The 15,284-nt window shown below is 50.5% G+C and overlaps 1 protein-coding gene across 1 annotated transcript in view; it reads right to left on the minus strand.

Annotated features, from left to right (window-relative positions):
• Nucleotides 1-15,284, minus strand: part of KIRREL3 (kirre like nephrin family adhesion molecule 3) — a gene marked incomplete at both ends in the record, with an annotated part of 334,100 nt that overhangs the window by 88,373 nt on the left and 230,443 nt on the right. Inside the window, 2 exons of the mRNA XM_082330666.1 lie at nt 4,985-5,134; nt 6,847-6,996. Coding sequence (XP_082186792.1) covers nt 4,985-5,134; nt 6,847-6,996 — 300 coding nt within the window. The remainder of the gene's footprint in view (nt 1-4,984; nt 5,135-6,846; nt 6,997-15,284) is intronic.

The raw sequence follows: 15,284 nt of genomic DNA on the forward strand, positions 1-15,284 counted from the left end.
TCTGTTTCATTCTCAGTAGACCTGCTTGCTATTTTGCCACTGAAAATATTCCCAGCAGAAAAATGCAGCTTCGGGAAGACCCAAACTTGTTCAAGGAAAAGAGACTGCCTGGAAGAAAATGATCACATTTTCCTCAATTTTTTGTTCTGAATGGACATCCTGATTCCATGTACTGGTTTAGGCTGAATTTTGCATTGAGAGAATTGAATTCTGTTAAAAAGTAGGGAAAAATACTTGAGACGGGTCCAAGCTGAACTGCTTCCGGATTTGAAACGTCACATAGTCCGCATTTTTTCACTGCGGCTCAGCATTACAAACAAATATTGAAAAATGGCCTTTCCCAGGCCATAGCCTCTTTATTTTCTGATCAAACTCCGCTAAAGAGCAGGAAAGCTGGGAAACGCAGATGTCTCAAGCTGCCAGCAATCATTTTGGTAATGGAAATAACTTACTCTGCTCTGCAGGGGAGGACTGGAAAGACTCAGCTAGAAAGAGGATTGGAATAAAATAAAAAATAAAATGAATGCACTTGACACCTAGGTGACCCGCCTCTTCTCCCGTCCCTGGCTTGTGCCATCTGAAAAGACAGGAGCCCTCACTTCAAATTAACTTAATCTGTAGCGTTAAATAATTCATGTTGATTTAAGAAAGTTTTATTTCTAATGGGACACACATGAAGGCAGAGTTAATATTAGAAGAGGCCGTGGAGGGGGGAGAGACAGGGAATTAGACTATAAAAGGTAAATGTACAAGTTAATTGCCTATCAATTATTCACCTGAAGTCTCTAGAAGTAGCTCCTCTGCCTCCCTCCCCACACCCCCGTGGTCCCCTTGTCCCGGCTGTCACCACGCTCCCACCGGCATGTCTCTGGGACCAACCCTTTCCCCGCGCCGAGCTGCAGAGCCAGCGGCGTACCGGAGCTTGCCGGGCCAGCCCGTGGTGCAAGGCAGAGCTGGAGGCATCACATCTGGTGCCGGGGTCCCTTCCAGCCCTCCCCTGGCCAAAGCCTTTGGCACCTACGTGATGCTCACGAGAAGCTGTTTAAAACCACAGAAGACAGAGCCTGCGGTGTGCAGCGAAGGACGGCTTGTCCCACCGTGAACGGCTCTTCACCAGTTTTCACGATTCCACAGCCCCTTCCCTGCCTTTGGAGGACCACAGACCAGGACAGGCTTGGGATGCTCCTGCCAAGACACCAGTGAAGAAGAGCAACCACGCTACCGTCCAGCTTCCCCAACGCCTCGCCGTCCATCTGCTTGGCTTGACCGCCCTCCCGGCACCTCGGGTCCTGCCTACCCCCGGCCACGGCGGGCTGAGGCTTCGCAACGCCGCTGCCGGATCGGCGCGGCGAGCGGGGGCTCCCCTCGTCCCCTCCCCTCTCCTCCCTCCCGGCGAAGCCAACGCTCTCTTCAAAGTTTCTCCTCGCTTGGCTGCCTTCGCGAGCTGGGAGCTCAACACTAATTAACGTGTCTGCAAATCCCAGCTCGGCTGGCGGGGCCTCAAATTCCTTCACGGTCCCCCGAGTGCAGAAGGATCCACAAGCTAGCCCTCTGGCTCCTTCAACTACACGGCTGGCAGATGCATATTTTAACAACACACATCTGTTGGCTATATAATCTCTTGTATTTGCCCTCCCTGCTCCGAGCTTTGATGGAAGACCGGAGGGAACTCTCCAGTGGTTACAGGCAAAGTGTTTGCTTTGCAATTTCGCTCGATTGCTGCCTGATTTTATTTTTAAATTTCTTCAAGTCCTAATCAGGCGCTTACTTTATTTAATGAATACCCCAGCTTAGTTAAATAGATCATAAATTAAGAAGCCTTGCCATTAAAGATGTACCAGGTAGCAAATAGCCCTCCAGTGGCTTTCCCACAGCCTGCCCGGCTTGGGTTCCCCTGCCAAACTGCTGCCCTGGCACCCTTTGCTTGCAAAAAACGCGGATGCCTCCGCATCTCCCAAACCCCGTCTCATCGGCTTTTGTCAGCCGTTGCCTTCCCCGCTGGGCAGACATCCCTAGGAGAGAGGGCAGCGACTCCTTCCCCGGGCAATTTGGGTGATGGTAGGAGGGAAGGTGAGGGAGACCTGGAGAAGGGGGGGTCCTCCAGCTTTGGGATGGGTTAGCCAGGTTCCTGAGCAATATTTGCCCCCGAGACTCTACAAATAAAAGACTTCTCCCGACGCTGATGCCACTAATAGGCTCATCTGTCTGAGTGTTTGGACTTCCAAGGCTACGGAATGATCTGTTCCACTACATTTAACCATGTAGATTTGAAAACAATGTGACAAAACCTTAAATATTTAATTAAAATATTAATGCAGATGCTCTGCGTCTGAGCAGGGAAGTAGGAGGCATCAGCCCCGTAAAGCTGTTGTCAGACATGAATGACAGCAGTTGGGAAGTGAATTGGGAGGCGTTAGGGGATTTCGCGATACCAAGAAAGCAGAAAAGCTGGCAAGAACGGACAAGGCAGCACCAATCCATGCAAAAAAAAAAACCCAGGCAAGGTATTTCCCAGGGACAAGGCTGGGATAGGGTGGGATGGGGTTCCCCAGAACCACCTCCAGCATCCCCGACCGGCTGATGAGCCGCTCGAGTCGGCAAACCCAGCAGCACGCTTTGGGCTCCTGGCCACGAGAGCCTCCCGGCTCTGCTCCAGCTGCGACAAATCGTTTCTTCAGGGTTCGCACGCAGATTTGGGGATGGCTTCGGGATTGTTTCCTGCCTAGGCGATGCCTGCAGCCTCGGTTGGGCAGACTGGGATGATTCAGGCTTTGGCTGAATGTCAAAGATGAATCAGAAAGCCTCCGGGATGGGAGGTCTCCATCCCCTCCTACCTGCCAGGATGCTGGAGGTGCGAGCAATATCCTCCTGTTTGAAGCTCTCCCTCCTGGCCACGAGCGAGGGAGCCCAGCTTCCCTCTCTGGAGGCACCGAGAAGGCAGCCTGGGCTTCCTGGGAACGCGGGCAGCGGGATGCCTGAGCCAGGCTGGGTTTTGAGCAGAGGGCTTTTAAAATTAATTTACAAGTAATCCCTCCTGGATTTACAAATCACCTCCGATGGCAATCAAAAAGCTAAAAGGAATGCCCCACAAGCGACTTCTCCAAATGAGGTGGCTCAGGTAGCCTCTCACATCCCTTCCTAACCCAGCGAGATGAAATCTGGGAGATCCACATCCCTCCAAGAGATGGCTGCTTAGCTCACGACTAAAGCAGGCTCGCCGAGTCGGCACGTACCGGATCCAAAGAGGAGAAATGTCTGCACAGCTGGTGGCATTACCCATCTTCTCTCCATTTTTCTGTACAAACAGGCGCTTTGCCTCCCTACGGTACAGTAAGTTCAGCACGACGCACTGCACGCTGTAACCGGCTGTCAGGAGCCAGCGCTAGCTCTTAACACACGGGGTGTTGGAGGCGTCTACTCCTAACGTGCCGTTCCTATTCCCCTCCATCGGGCTGGCTAAAACGCAGACCGCAGACCACCCGCGGCAACGTCCGCCTCCGCGGCCGGTGCGGCAGGACCCGCCATCCTACCGCAAAGGTATCAAAGCGCGATCTGCTGAGGGCTAACGGCCTCCCGGTCCCTTTCCGAAGGTGTGGATTAGCGCTCGTACCTCCCCAACCAGCCTTAAATTCCCCCACAACATCTGCATAAGTACATCTAAAGTGAAAGATGTGCTACCGGCGGGTTGCGAAGCCCCATTTTCTTATCGATCGGGCCCAAGTTGAATGCGTTACAACTTTAATTTTCTTAAAAGGAAAACAGGCTACAAATAAAAGTTGCTGAACATCTTAGGTAAATGTACCAATTAGCAACTACCATGTATACACACATAAACATTAACTACCATCTATTCAACACATTCCATAACCCCAAAGATAATAACGATTTCCTTTTGATCCATAAAACCATCTCTCTGCTCAATCAACGCTTCGCAGCAGCTCTGAGCTCTGACGTACGCCCGCGCGCCCTGGGACTAAATTAGTTTTGAAATCTTTAGCTCTAATTAAATAACATTATTTCTTTTGTCTGGCTCCAGCAACGTATTCTGCCTTCACAACAGAAGGAGGGAGCCCAGGCGAAGAAGGGGAAGGCGACACAGCTTGCGGAGGTTGTCGGTAAGCGAGAAAGTCCCCCTGACAGCCCCGTTCCGCTTTCCGATTCGTTTGCAGGCTTCTTTCATGTATGGGCGCATGTAAGAGCTCTGAGCTGCTGCCAAGGGTTGATTGAGCAGAAGGATGGATCAAAAGGAAAATCATCATTATCTGCGGGGTCAGGGAAGGAAGGGATGGCGGTTACGGAAGTTTGGGGGTAGGGTACTTGGTAGGGTTGCGGAGAGAGAAAAACAAACGCAGGGGAAATTACAAACCAGAAACCAGAACTCATTTTCACGGCGGTGCGCAGACTCCGACAAGGCGCACCTTCAACCAGAACCAGTACCTTAATTCACTTTTTTTTGGCTGCTTAAGACTAATTAAAGTTGCTCTGACTAAAAGCACTAAAACTCTTGGATCTTTTTTTAAGAATTTTTTTTTCCCTAAAAATTAATGAGGGAAAAAAACCAACAAGGAAAAAACAAATCCAAACTTCAATTTAAACAAACTTAAATACGTAAATAGTCTCACTTTGGGGGTTGAATAAGCAGGATGTATCTGGGAGCAACACAGACTGGTTTTTGCCCAAGCTTTTCAAGAAAAACACCGTTTTCATTAACTTCTCTGAAGCCGCATCCATCCTGCGGAGCCTCGCTGATGCGGCCTGCCTTTTCCAAGCACTCACCACCACTGCCAACAAAGCCCTCTACCTTCGCCAGCTCTACTCTCCCCTCTCCCACCCAAAAAGGGTCTTTACAAGCTGTTGGGAGCCGCCTCCTCTTTGCAATCCCACGCAACATCCTCCTCCGTTGTTTGTTTTGTCAAAAAGCCACTCGTTGCGCCCGCGAGGACAACAAAAATAACGTCCAGCGCGACGAGAAGACGGGACTTACCGAGAACAGTCAGCCGGGCAGGTCTGGATCGGATGGCTGCTTGAATGGCCTGACATTCGTAGACGGCGTCATCTTGGAGATCGGCTCTGAGGATTTTCAAGTGATGCTCTCCGGACAGATGGTCTCCTACGACCAGATAGCGCGGATAACCTGCAGAACGCAAAACACGAGTCAGGAGGGAGCTGGACCGACGAGCCCAAGGATGCAGAGTATACAGCATGGGTCCGGAGCCCCAGCCGCCCCACTGCAAACGCCCAGGAGCCAGGCACCTCCTTCCCCTCCTTGGGAGCCGGCCCAAAAAGAGAGAGAGGCCTGCCAAATTCGGGAAAGGGACTGCAGGTTTCGCCCTAAGAGTTCAAAAAAAGAAGTGCTGATGAAGGAGCATTAACTGAAATCCCTAGGAAAAGGGATGAGCCCTTCCACCAGGGACACCCACCCCCTCCAGCTCCTCCAAGACCTGCCACAGGATTTCCTTAACTCCTTAAGTCAGCTGTGCATGTGCTGGTGGTGAAACCCTGGAATACCTCCCCTATTAGGCCTGCGTAAACGTTGGGCAGGGCTCTGCGGGGGTACCGGCAGCCCCGATCAGCCTGCCCCGCGTTTTGAGCCACCTGAAGCACCGCAGAAGGAGGGCTGCCATCACCCCGTCCTTCCCCGCGCCGGTGATTAATGCGCTGCGTAAGGCAGGCAGCCTGGCACGCTCTTGCGTTTTTGTTGTTTCGCAAGCTATCAACAGCAGGATTTGCTCTCCTGAACCGCAAGAAATACAAATGACGGGTTTGTTTGTATTTAGCTAATTAGGTGACTGGCTGAGCTGGTATCATGCGAGCTGGCAGTTCCTCTTGCTTAAAGCAGCCCCAGCTCCGTTAATTGTGGAAGTCATTCACATAAGCTACATACTTCAGCGGAGCCGTTGTTACCCATTCGTGTTGCAAAGTCTCGTATGGAGAGCTCTGCTCTCTAATATATGTAAAAGTTGTAGCGCAGAGCTTTGAAAAACAGTTGAAGAGGGGACTGCTCGCTCAGGCAAGTCTAAGAAATGAGTAATTATGTGTATTAAAAAAAGAGGAAACGAAAAAGCAGGCATTGCGCTGTAGAGGAGAGCGGGGGCCCTGGAGACCGGGAAAAGCCTCTCGGGTCTCCTGTGCTCTGCAGAAGTTGAGCAGTGGCAATGTCACGCACGTTGCTGCGCTCGGGGGGACAAGGCTGCAGCCCTTCCAGGCTTCTGGTTCTTAAGCGAATGCTCTCCCTTAGTCCTGTGAAATGTTTCACTAAAAAATTCGCATTTTCCAGCAAAATATATAGAATAAACTGTATAACTTCTCCACTACTGTTCCAGAGTCTTCGCCAGTTGCAATAAACCCTCAACGCACGCGTGGGATTAAGTAACAAGTAGTCTGGGGAATTTTATTACCAAACTATAATTTGCCAAAAGTACAGCTCAAGGAAGCCACAAGTACTCGTGGGCTCCACTGGATTGCAACAAACATTTATCCAAAGAGAGACTTTCCTTTTTTTTTTTTTTTTTTTGAGAATGTCGAAACAGGCACTTTCAACATTTACAAAACATTTCAGCCTGCGTTTTGGAAACATGACATTTGTTTCCAAAAGTCAACTGAAATCAAAGCAAGGCTTTCCAAAGGGTCGGGTCACACCTGTGGGAAACCAGCTCTTCTGGGTCAAGCCAGAGTGAAAAAAGTTTTTGTTTATTCCAAGTTTCAAAGCTTGGGTTTGAGCTGGCTGGAAGGTTTTGCAGTTGAAATGAAATCGCTTCTTACTCTCTAAATAAATATTGTAGCTGCGCTGTTGGGTAAGGAGAGCTCCCGTGTTGCTTGTTTAGGTAGGGCAGTATCACGACTTACTTGAGAGATCCCGCCCCACGCCCAGGGCGAGCCCGTCTTTAATCCACAGCACGATGCCATTGTACTCGGGGATGGCGCACAGCAGCGTCACGGGCTGCCCGGCGATCACCACCTGGTCCTGGGGCTGCTGCGTGAAGGAGGACGCTTGGCCTGGAGAGGGGAGCAGGAGAGAAAGAAGAGGCTGTCAGCTCTCGGGCGGGTTTCCACGCAGTGCGGTGCCTGGGGATGCAGCGGCCCGAGACGCTCCGGCCACGGCACAAACCCAGGGGCTGAATCCTGTGAATTATGTGATTATTTATTGCCTCCTCATACGCTCAGACAAAAATTTGCAATGTTTTTCCTCCCTGGGGAAAAAATAACGATACAGCAAAGAGGTGCCAGGCATTTCCCCTACCTATTTTATTCCGAATTGTGGCACTAGCGTTTTAGCCACCGTGATCAGCAGATGGAAAAGCAGCAGGCTTTCAGAAAGCAGTAATATTTTGTATTACACCTAATAGGAGAGAAGGTTGGTCCTCTGCTTCCGAGTCTCGCTCATGTGCTCTCGGAAATCAGGAGGCACAGTTAAGAACCGGCTACAAAACCCATAGGAAAATAACTGCCTGCTGCTGGTCTCTCTTTTCGCAAGGCAGAATCTGCTTGTGTTTGCTGGGAGCTTCACACACCCCTGGGGATGAAAGGAAGGAACGGTCCCGGGTCAGCACTGCCCGCGGCCACAGTTTCATCATCAAACTCGCAAACCATCCAACCCCAACGAGCCAAGCTCTTAAGCGTGACACCGACCACCTTGGCTGACACGGGGCGGGGGACCAAACGTGGTGGTTTATCACCTCTCCCCTCACCCTTCCCCACCCTGAACGCTGCGACAACAATTCAAAGCCCTCGGGGCATCTCCTGCCACGGTGAGATGTCTCACGCCTCGGGCGCGAGGTGAAACGTCTCATTTTCAACAGGGAGCGCTCTGATGCAGCGTAACCTCTTTCACATCAAGGTTTGCTAAGCCCTAGCGTTCTGTTTTATTTCCACTCTTTGAAATACATCATCCTTCCTCGACTTTGCCATGGCTGAAAACATTCAAAGCATTAATTCCTGCAGTTTTTTTCTTCTTTCCAAAACGAGCGCTCTGGTTTTCCATCTGGGATGCCCACACAACACATCCCCATGGCTCAACGGCGATCGGGGCAGACGGCAGCACGGCGCCAGATCGCTCCCTTCTCTCACATCTGAGCTCGTAAAGAAAAGAGTAAAAGTGAGACTAAAAATGCTGACAAAGCACCCCGAGACCAAATATACCTCGGGGATATCTGGGAGAGAGAGCTCGGGGTGCTACACGCTAGCACGTGTACGCAGTGCCACCGTCTAACGCTGGAAGGTCCTACATGGAAAGGCGTTTCAGGGTGATCTGCCGGTATCCGGACACCCTGTGAGCCCGGTCCTTTGCGTCCGTTATTTGCGGAGCATCTGCACAGCGGCTTTGCCAGCGCTTGAAGTCTCGCTCTTACGCTGGATATAGGAGAGATCTGAAAAAAAAGAGGAGTTGGAAGAAAGGCAGGAGGAGTGGATTGCGACTCGCTGTATGACCTGAGGGGTTTTAAAGATCAGGAGCCTTGCCGTGTGTGAATTATTGCCCCGCGACAGGCACAGCATTAAAAGCCCACACCCCTCAGCTGAACGTCGGTTCAATACACAGAATCGTACCAGGCTGAAGAAAAAAAGTTTCTCTTTAAAATCAATTTGTTAAACCAGGACAGTCTCCATGTGAACCACCCTAAATCAATCCAGTCCTAATTTACATTAACTCAATTTAATCATTGACTGATGATTAATCCTAAACCAAGGTTAAGTGTGACACAAGTTCTTGCAACCAAACTTCTTTCCAAATGAGTTTGTTGGGCCTTGCCTACGGGGCAAAGCTACAAAGCTCCATCATTTTCGAACGCGTGCAGTTAAACCAACGTAAGACCCCACGTGAACGCTTATATTTCAATTTAATTTAGTGCAGCTTAACTTAAACTTGCTCTTAGCCAGCTCGAGATGCACGGGGAAGAGCAGAGCCATCCTTTCTGGATTTCTACTCTTTTACGTACACCGGGTTGAAAAGCCCAGCTGAAATTTTTGCAAACCCCGCCGCAGCGCCCGGGCGCACCTCGGGCACCACGTTCCCGGGCATTTCAGAGGTCCTGGCTCTCCCGGCACCCACCTATTTGCAAGGAAATCTGATTTTCATCACAGGGGCTCCCAAAGGCCACGGTGGTGGCTGCCGGTGCGGTGCTGCACGCGCAACAGGAGAGGTTTATTCCAGAGGAGATTCCAGCTCTTGCTGCTGGGAGAGACTCGCTGGAAGTCACGGTGGCCTCCGATACCAGCAGAAACCCTTGCTTTGCTGAATTAAGATTTAGAAATTCAGTTTCAAAGGGAATATTCATCAGTCCTGTATTTTATTCGGACCCATAAAGGACAAGCACTGCTAGGATACTAGGGAAAAGTGGGGATGAAAGAGAAGATTAGGAAAGGAAGCAGGAAAAAGTGAGCATTTTGCTTTGTTCTTGCTTTGGTTTTTTTTTAAAATATATATTTTCCACCCGCTAACTATGTTTTCACGGCTCCTTCCGTAATCTTGACAATTCTCAAGGCAAGGCGGGCAAGCGGGGACAGCGCTGGAACGCAGCAATAACCCAAAAAGATTGTTTTATCGGCGAGAATTATCAAGTTGTCAGCTGGGAGCTGCACGAGTCGTAATGAGAAAGCAGAAGCACAAAGTGGTGTCCATGCCCTCTGAAAATGTCCATTAAGCAGAGGCTTCATTTGGTAATTGCTGTTGGAAATGAAGCCCTTTTTAGGGTTGGGATTTTTTTTTTTAATTTTACGTTTCTTGATTTGTTTTAGAGAGCAGCTGACGGCCAGGGAAAATCAGAGCAGAAACATGGCATATGTCTCCTGTCTTTTCCTTCCCTCTGTTTGTTCAGTGTGAAAAATTGTCACTTAAAACCATATTTTTTTTTCGGCCAAGGCTTCATCTCAGCTACGAACAGCTGAGATTCAGTCACAGGAGAGGAGAGACGGGAGTAAGGACCTTAAGAGCATTACCTGGGCCAGTCCCTGCTCCACGGCAGGATCATCTCTCCCTAAATCACAGATAAAAAAAGAAGGCAAAAAAAAAAAAAGGAAAGTACTGAAGGCAGAGCTCAACTAGCTTTCAAATCAGCTTAAAGTCTGATTACTGGGTTTAACTGGGTTCGGAAGATCAGAGCCCGGTCCACGTTACAGCTTTCAGCAGTCTTATGTCTTAATGTCAAAGGAACGAGTAATTTGCAGCAAAGTTTTAAGGGAGATAAGATACTTGACAGAAAATAACTGCAAATGGGGAGCTTGGGAGAGGGTGATTTACAAATGCAGGTCGAACTGTTTCAGCTCCAAGAAAATGGGCTGAAACACGTCAGTTGGGTACTTTTCCCCGTGAACGTTTACAACGTTATTACCAAACGGTGCTTTGGTTTCGAAGCAGGGTGGTTTGACTCCAAGACCAAACAAAACAAGCCCTTCAGTGGTCACCCAAGATGCTGTCAGTGGACCAGAAGTTTCCCATTCTCCGCTCAATAGGCTATTAGCCAAAAAAATCCGCTTTTAACTACAACCTGCCTTCCCAAATCCAAATCCTTGCAGAGATTGGAGTTCAGACCACATGAGCCCAACCACGAGTCCAAGCAGGGTGCCTGCCCCAGCCATCGGCCATCTACCATCGCCTACGACAGCGCTCTCCTACTGCACGGCAGGAACCCCCGTGCTGGTTCTGGGAAGCGCTCCTCTGGCAGCAATCGCGAAGCGCAGGGAGATGCAGCAACGTGTACAAGTCCCCCCTCCACCCAGGTGTAGTCCTCTTTTACTTCCACACCCTGTTTTTCTTCAAGTGTAACGATTTAGCTTACTTTCAAAGAAAGAAATAACCCAGTTGATACTTGGCTTCTTGCGAGCGTCGCTGGGAGCTGCTCTGCCCTCCCAAGAGCATCCATGCGAGCATCTTCTGCTATTCATCCAGCAGAAGCAAATATTAGGACTCTGAATTCATTGTTAATTTAAAAAAAAAAAAAAAAAAAAAGGCAAATGGATATGTAAATGAGATGCTAACCATGCCTCTTGGCCACGTCCCAGCGCCATGGCAAAGTCCTGTCCACACCCTCAAGCTGCCCTTCTGCTGCACGCAGGTTGTCAGCCGCAGGTCGACCTGCTGTTGTAGAGGGGGGCTTTGGCGGCAGAGGGCACGAGAGGCTCTTGATCTCCCAGCCTCACCTTCTCCTGGTCGCTGCCTTTGCTTGGCTCCCTGAGGAGCTATTTGCACCGCCAGACGAGTGCGTGACCTGCTTTCTGGCCCTGCGATCTCCTGTCTTCCTGGGGGAAGTGTCTCTAAAACAAAAGCGGGGGGCACTTCTGGCAGCTATTGAAATCCTAAACGGCAGGAACACAAATGGGAGAATAAAGGACCCACCGCGAACAGCGAGCAGGCAATACCGCTAACCCTGCTTTCAAAAATCACAGGCAGGATCCTTATGAAGTCACAAGCATGTCATAAAAGCGTAAGTGAAAAAAAAAAGAAGAGTGAAAAAAAAGAAAGAACCACTTTAGAACTCTTTATATTTCCTTAATGGGTTTTGCACCTGTGGTGCCTGTTTTTCAGTGTTTCTCTGTAATGTTGCCTTGTTCTTTCAAACAAAGGCTGAGACTCTGCTATGTTTGTGCCTTCCAAGGGAAATCACGGCGCCAGCACCGTAGCATTCCTTTTCAGAGAAGTCCCAACACCCACGCGTGGTGAGAAGGACCAAAAATCCCATTTTACAACCCAGAAAACGGCGGGAGGCACCTACACGACAACATCGCCAAGGTCGCGCAGGGCGTCTGCGCCGCAGCAGGACCTTGAAGCTCCTTCCGTCGCCAAAGCCTGAATCGGCGACCGGCTGTTTCTGAGCTCTCTGAAGACCGAAATCTGTTTGCACGACTTCTTGTCTGAATTATTTCAGCTTGCAGCCTCCTGTGTAAAAACCAGCCTGCCTGCAGACAACTTGCTGCAAGAAGAGAAGAGGCAGCCGGGAACAGCAGATAGTTAAATTTTCATTACCCAAGAGAAGTGAGTATTGTAGTAAGAAGCAAGGGACTTACAGAGGGAACAATGACTCATTAGAAACGGAGACACTGGGGCTCCTTTTATGTAAGTGGAGCTTTGAATTTCCATTGTGTTTTGAAAAGAATTAGTCCTTTTTGTCGAGGAGAGGACAGAAGCGTCGAAGGAGGACTATGAAGCTCCTCGTAAAAATGTTACTATTCAGAAAGGAAAGGCCGGGTGATTAAGGGTGGTGGGACGTTTTCCTCGTCCCTCCATGTTCCCTCGGCTCGGAGCCGGCGCGACGCATGGTAGGAGGATGATGGAGGGGTGGCTGCGTGATAACCTAAGCCTCGGCACCATCCTCGAAGGGTCCCTCTTCAGACCAAGCAGATCCACCACCGAGCGCCCTGATGTAAAGTCACGGCCTTTCAGCCCCGCTCAGGGTTGGTTTCTCCTTACCATGGCTTGGAGATGGAGCCATCTCTTGACCGTGGAGAGGACCGGGAAGGGAGGGTAGCGATGGCTGTGTGCCCACGCTTTCCCGACAGATGAGGGCTTGTTTCCGCACCACCCCGCGCAGCTTCTGCGATCGATCCCGTGACAAACGGGCTGGTTCTCAGCGCTCATTCCAATGGGTCCTCTTCTCCGAGCCAAGGACAACGAGCTCCCTGCATAAGGCCCGTCGCACTCGAAAACACACGCCCGCATTGATTTTTAGATGACGAGGAAAAGCAAGCAGACAAAAGCGTTACATTATTTACAAAGCTCTCTGGAATTGTCACTCATGGGGAAGCACAGCGCAAACAGGGAGAGCGGGGAAGAGCCGTGCGGGCGGCAGAGCCGCTCGTTACCTGCCTCCCAATTACCGCCCCGGTGAGAGCTGCCGCCCAGCCCAGCTTCGAGGTGGCGTGCAAGCTCTGGCGGAGCACAGCACCCGCGGAGCAAAAAGGACAGGGACACCCAAGCGTCCCCAGGGCCACAGCAAGGATTTCCCCAGACCACGACAAAGGCAAACTTTTCTTGCACCTTCCGAGAAGCAAAAAACCTGTGGCTCCCCAGGCAGGGGAAGATGAATTGCACCGGCGATGCTGTCCAGAGTAAGGGGATGTGGAGCGGCATCCCCAAGGGAGGGTCGCTTGTTGGTGATGGCCAGAGCCATGCCTTGCACTTCCTTTTGGCTTCATGGAATAAAAAGGAAAGGTAGCTTGAGTTCGTCCTTTGCATAAACTTTCTGTTATTTTATTTTGCTTCCTCAGGGGAAAAAAAAAAAAAAAAAGAAATCTGTTTGAACAAAAATGTCAGTTTGGCCTTTTTTAGTTTGACTATGTAAGTCCGGCTCACGTGGCTTCTGCACGCTTGATGCTGCTGAATTATTCAATTTGAAAGACAAAAAGCACCACACCCTTCAGTCAAGGAATGAATCAGCTGTATGGAAAGGCAAGCGGCAGCCTGCATCTCACCGACCAGCCAGCTGCGCGACCTGGCGTCGGACGCGTCCCCTCTCCTCGCGCAGAGCCGGGCTCATACTTTGCTCACCCACAAACACGGAGGGAGACGGGACCTTTTTCCCCTTGAAGCGCCCCAACAAGCAAAGCCTGCCAGTCCCCATGAGCTCCAGGCAGCCGTGCAGCTACGGAGGGGAAGAAGAGGGCTACGTTTAGGTGAAACCAAAGCCAAAATGATCCTGGGGGCAGGGACCACCCCAAGAAAAGCAGCGACACCAGGCTGAGCCGAGTTTAAGCTTGGCATAAGCCTTTGCCTCCCAGCCAGACGCAAGCCTATGCGTACGTCTGAGCTCATCCCGCAGTGATGTCAGATATTTTCCTAATGCTGCTTAGAGAAGAAACATCAGCATCCCACTGTGTCCACTAAGTAGCTTCAAACAGGAGACAGAGAAATTTTGAAGAAGATATTAGACCTTTTAGAAATCTTTTTGTCTATTAGTCACACAGGCAAGAGATCTGAACTATCGAGTATTCCACTTGCTTTGATACCCACATGAAATCCCAGCGCTGCTTTCAAAGTCACTGTGAGTAGTTTGATCAGCCATGCAGAAAGGGCTTAAATGTCATCGTCTGCTCTGTTATTAGCTACCAATTGGGAAAGGTGTAAGAGTATACTTACCGTGGGATATTTATTAGCAACCTCCTCCCAGCACCAGCTTGGAGAATTACCTCTTGTGAGATTAAATGTCTGTTCTCGCTAGCTGCACCGATAGAAAACAAACTAATGTACTGCATGACGGAATAAAAAATAAGCTGTCCCCAAAAAGCAGCGTTCGAGTGACCTTACGGACTGGATGGCACTGAATATTCAGCCTCAACGGATGGCTCCTGGCTGCTCTGCTTTAACAACCTCACCCGTACCTGCTGCCCAGATAAAGCCGGGCTCGTAGGAAGCCGCGTTATCTTCTATTAGACAAGCTGACAGAGCCGGAAAAAAAAAATAACCAGATGAGCTTTGGGGCACGCAGGACTTCTCCTGGGCTAGAGATAGAAGCAGCAAACTGAATTAGGTGGTGCTTTGCCATGGGGACCAGCAGATGAGGGTTGCTCGCTCCCGCGGCAGAGAAGCAGAGGAGGCTTCGCAGGGGGGCAGCGGCCGAAGGGGAGGGTCAAGAGGAGGGAAAGCTCCAGGCTGCAGTTACCCCACCATCGGGCTCCGAGCCTCCGGCCGAGGCTGCTGGGGTCCAGGGATGGCGCCTGCTCATCAGAAAGGGAGGGCAACAGCACCATGAGCTGTTTCAAAGGCACTGGAAACCCTGGGCACGGCGTGGATCACGCTTGAGACCCGAGATGCTCTGCTCTCGGGAGCAGAAGGGAAGAGATTTCCTCACACTGATCTACCTGGAGGCCCCAGCTCTCACTGAAAATTGCCAACGACTCTACGAAATATTTTGTTATCAGCGCTCCTGAGGAACCTGTCGCAGAATAATAAATTACCATTTGCTCTTCTGTCAAGGCGTAGATGTCCTGGCACGGCTCCGCAGTGGCCAGACCGACGGGGGGATGCTTCGGCAACTCCAGCCAAGCCAGCTTTCTCCGTGGCAATTACAGGTGCTTTTCTGACGCTACCCATTTATAGCTGACAAACAGCGCTCGCAAAGGGCTCGGCGGGTCCTCAGCCCCCCCCAAAGTCTCCCGGATAAAATCCTTAAGGATTTTACCCCTTGTGACCTTCTGAAATCTCTTGGGTGATCCCCCCCAGCCCTAGGCTACATTCAATCCAGGTGTGTCCCCTTAGCCCACCCTTTGCTCCCAGATCAGGGCTCCTCTTTTGAGATACAGCCCTATAAATCTCAGCTCATCTTTGAGTTAGAGGGCACACAGGACACTCGTCCGCA

This window comes from Platalea leucorodia (assembly GCF_965183815.1).
Source record: "Platalea leucorodia genome assembly, chromosome: 20".
In the NCBI taxonomy this organism is placed as follows: domain Eukaryota; kingdom Metazoa; phylum Chordata; class Aves; order Pelecaniformes; family Threskiornithidae; genus Platalea; species Platalea leucorodia.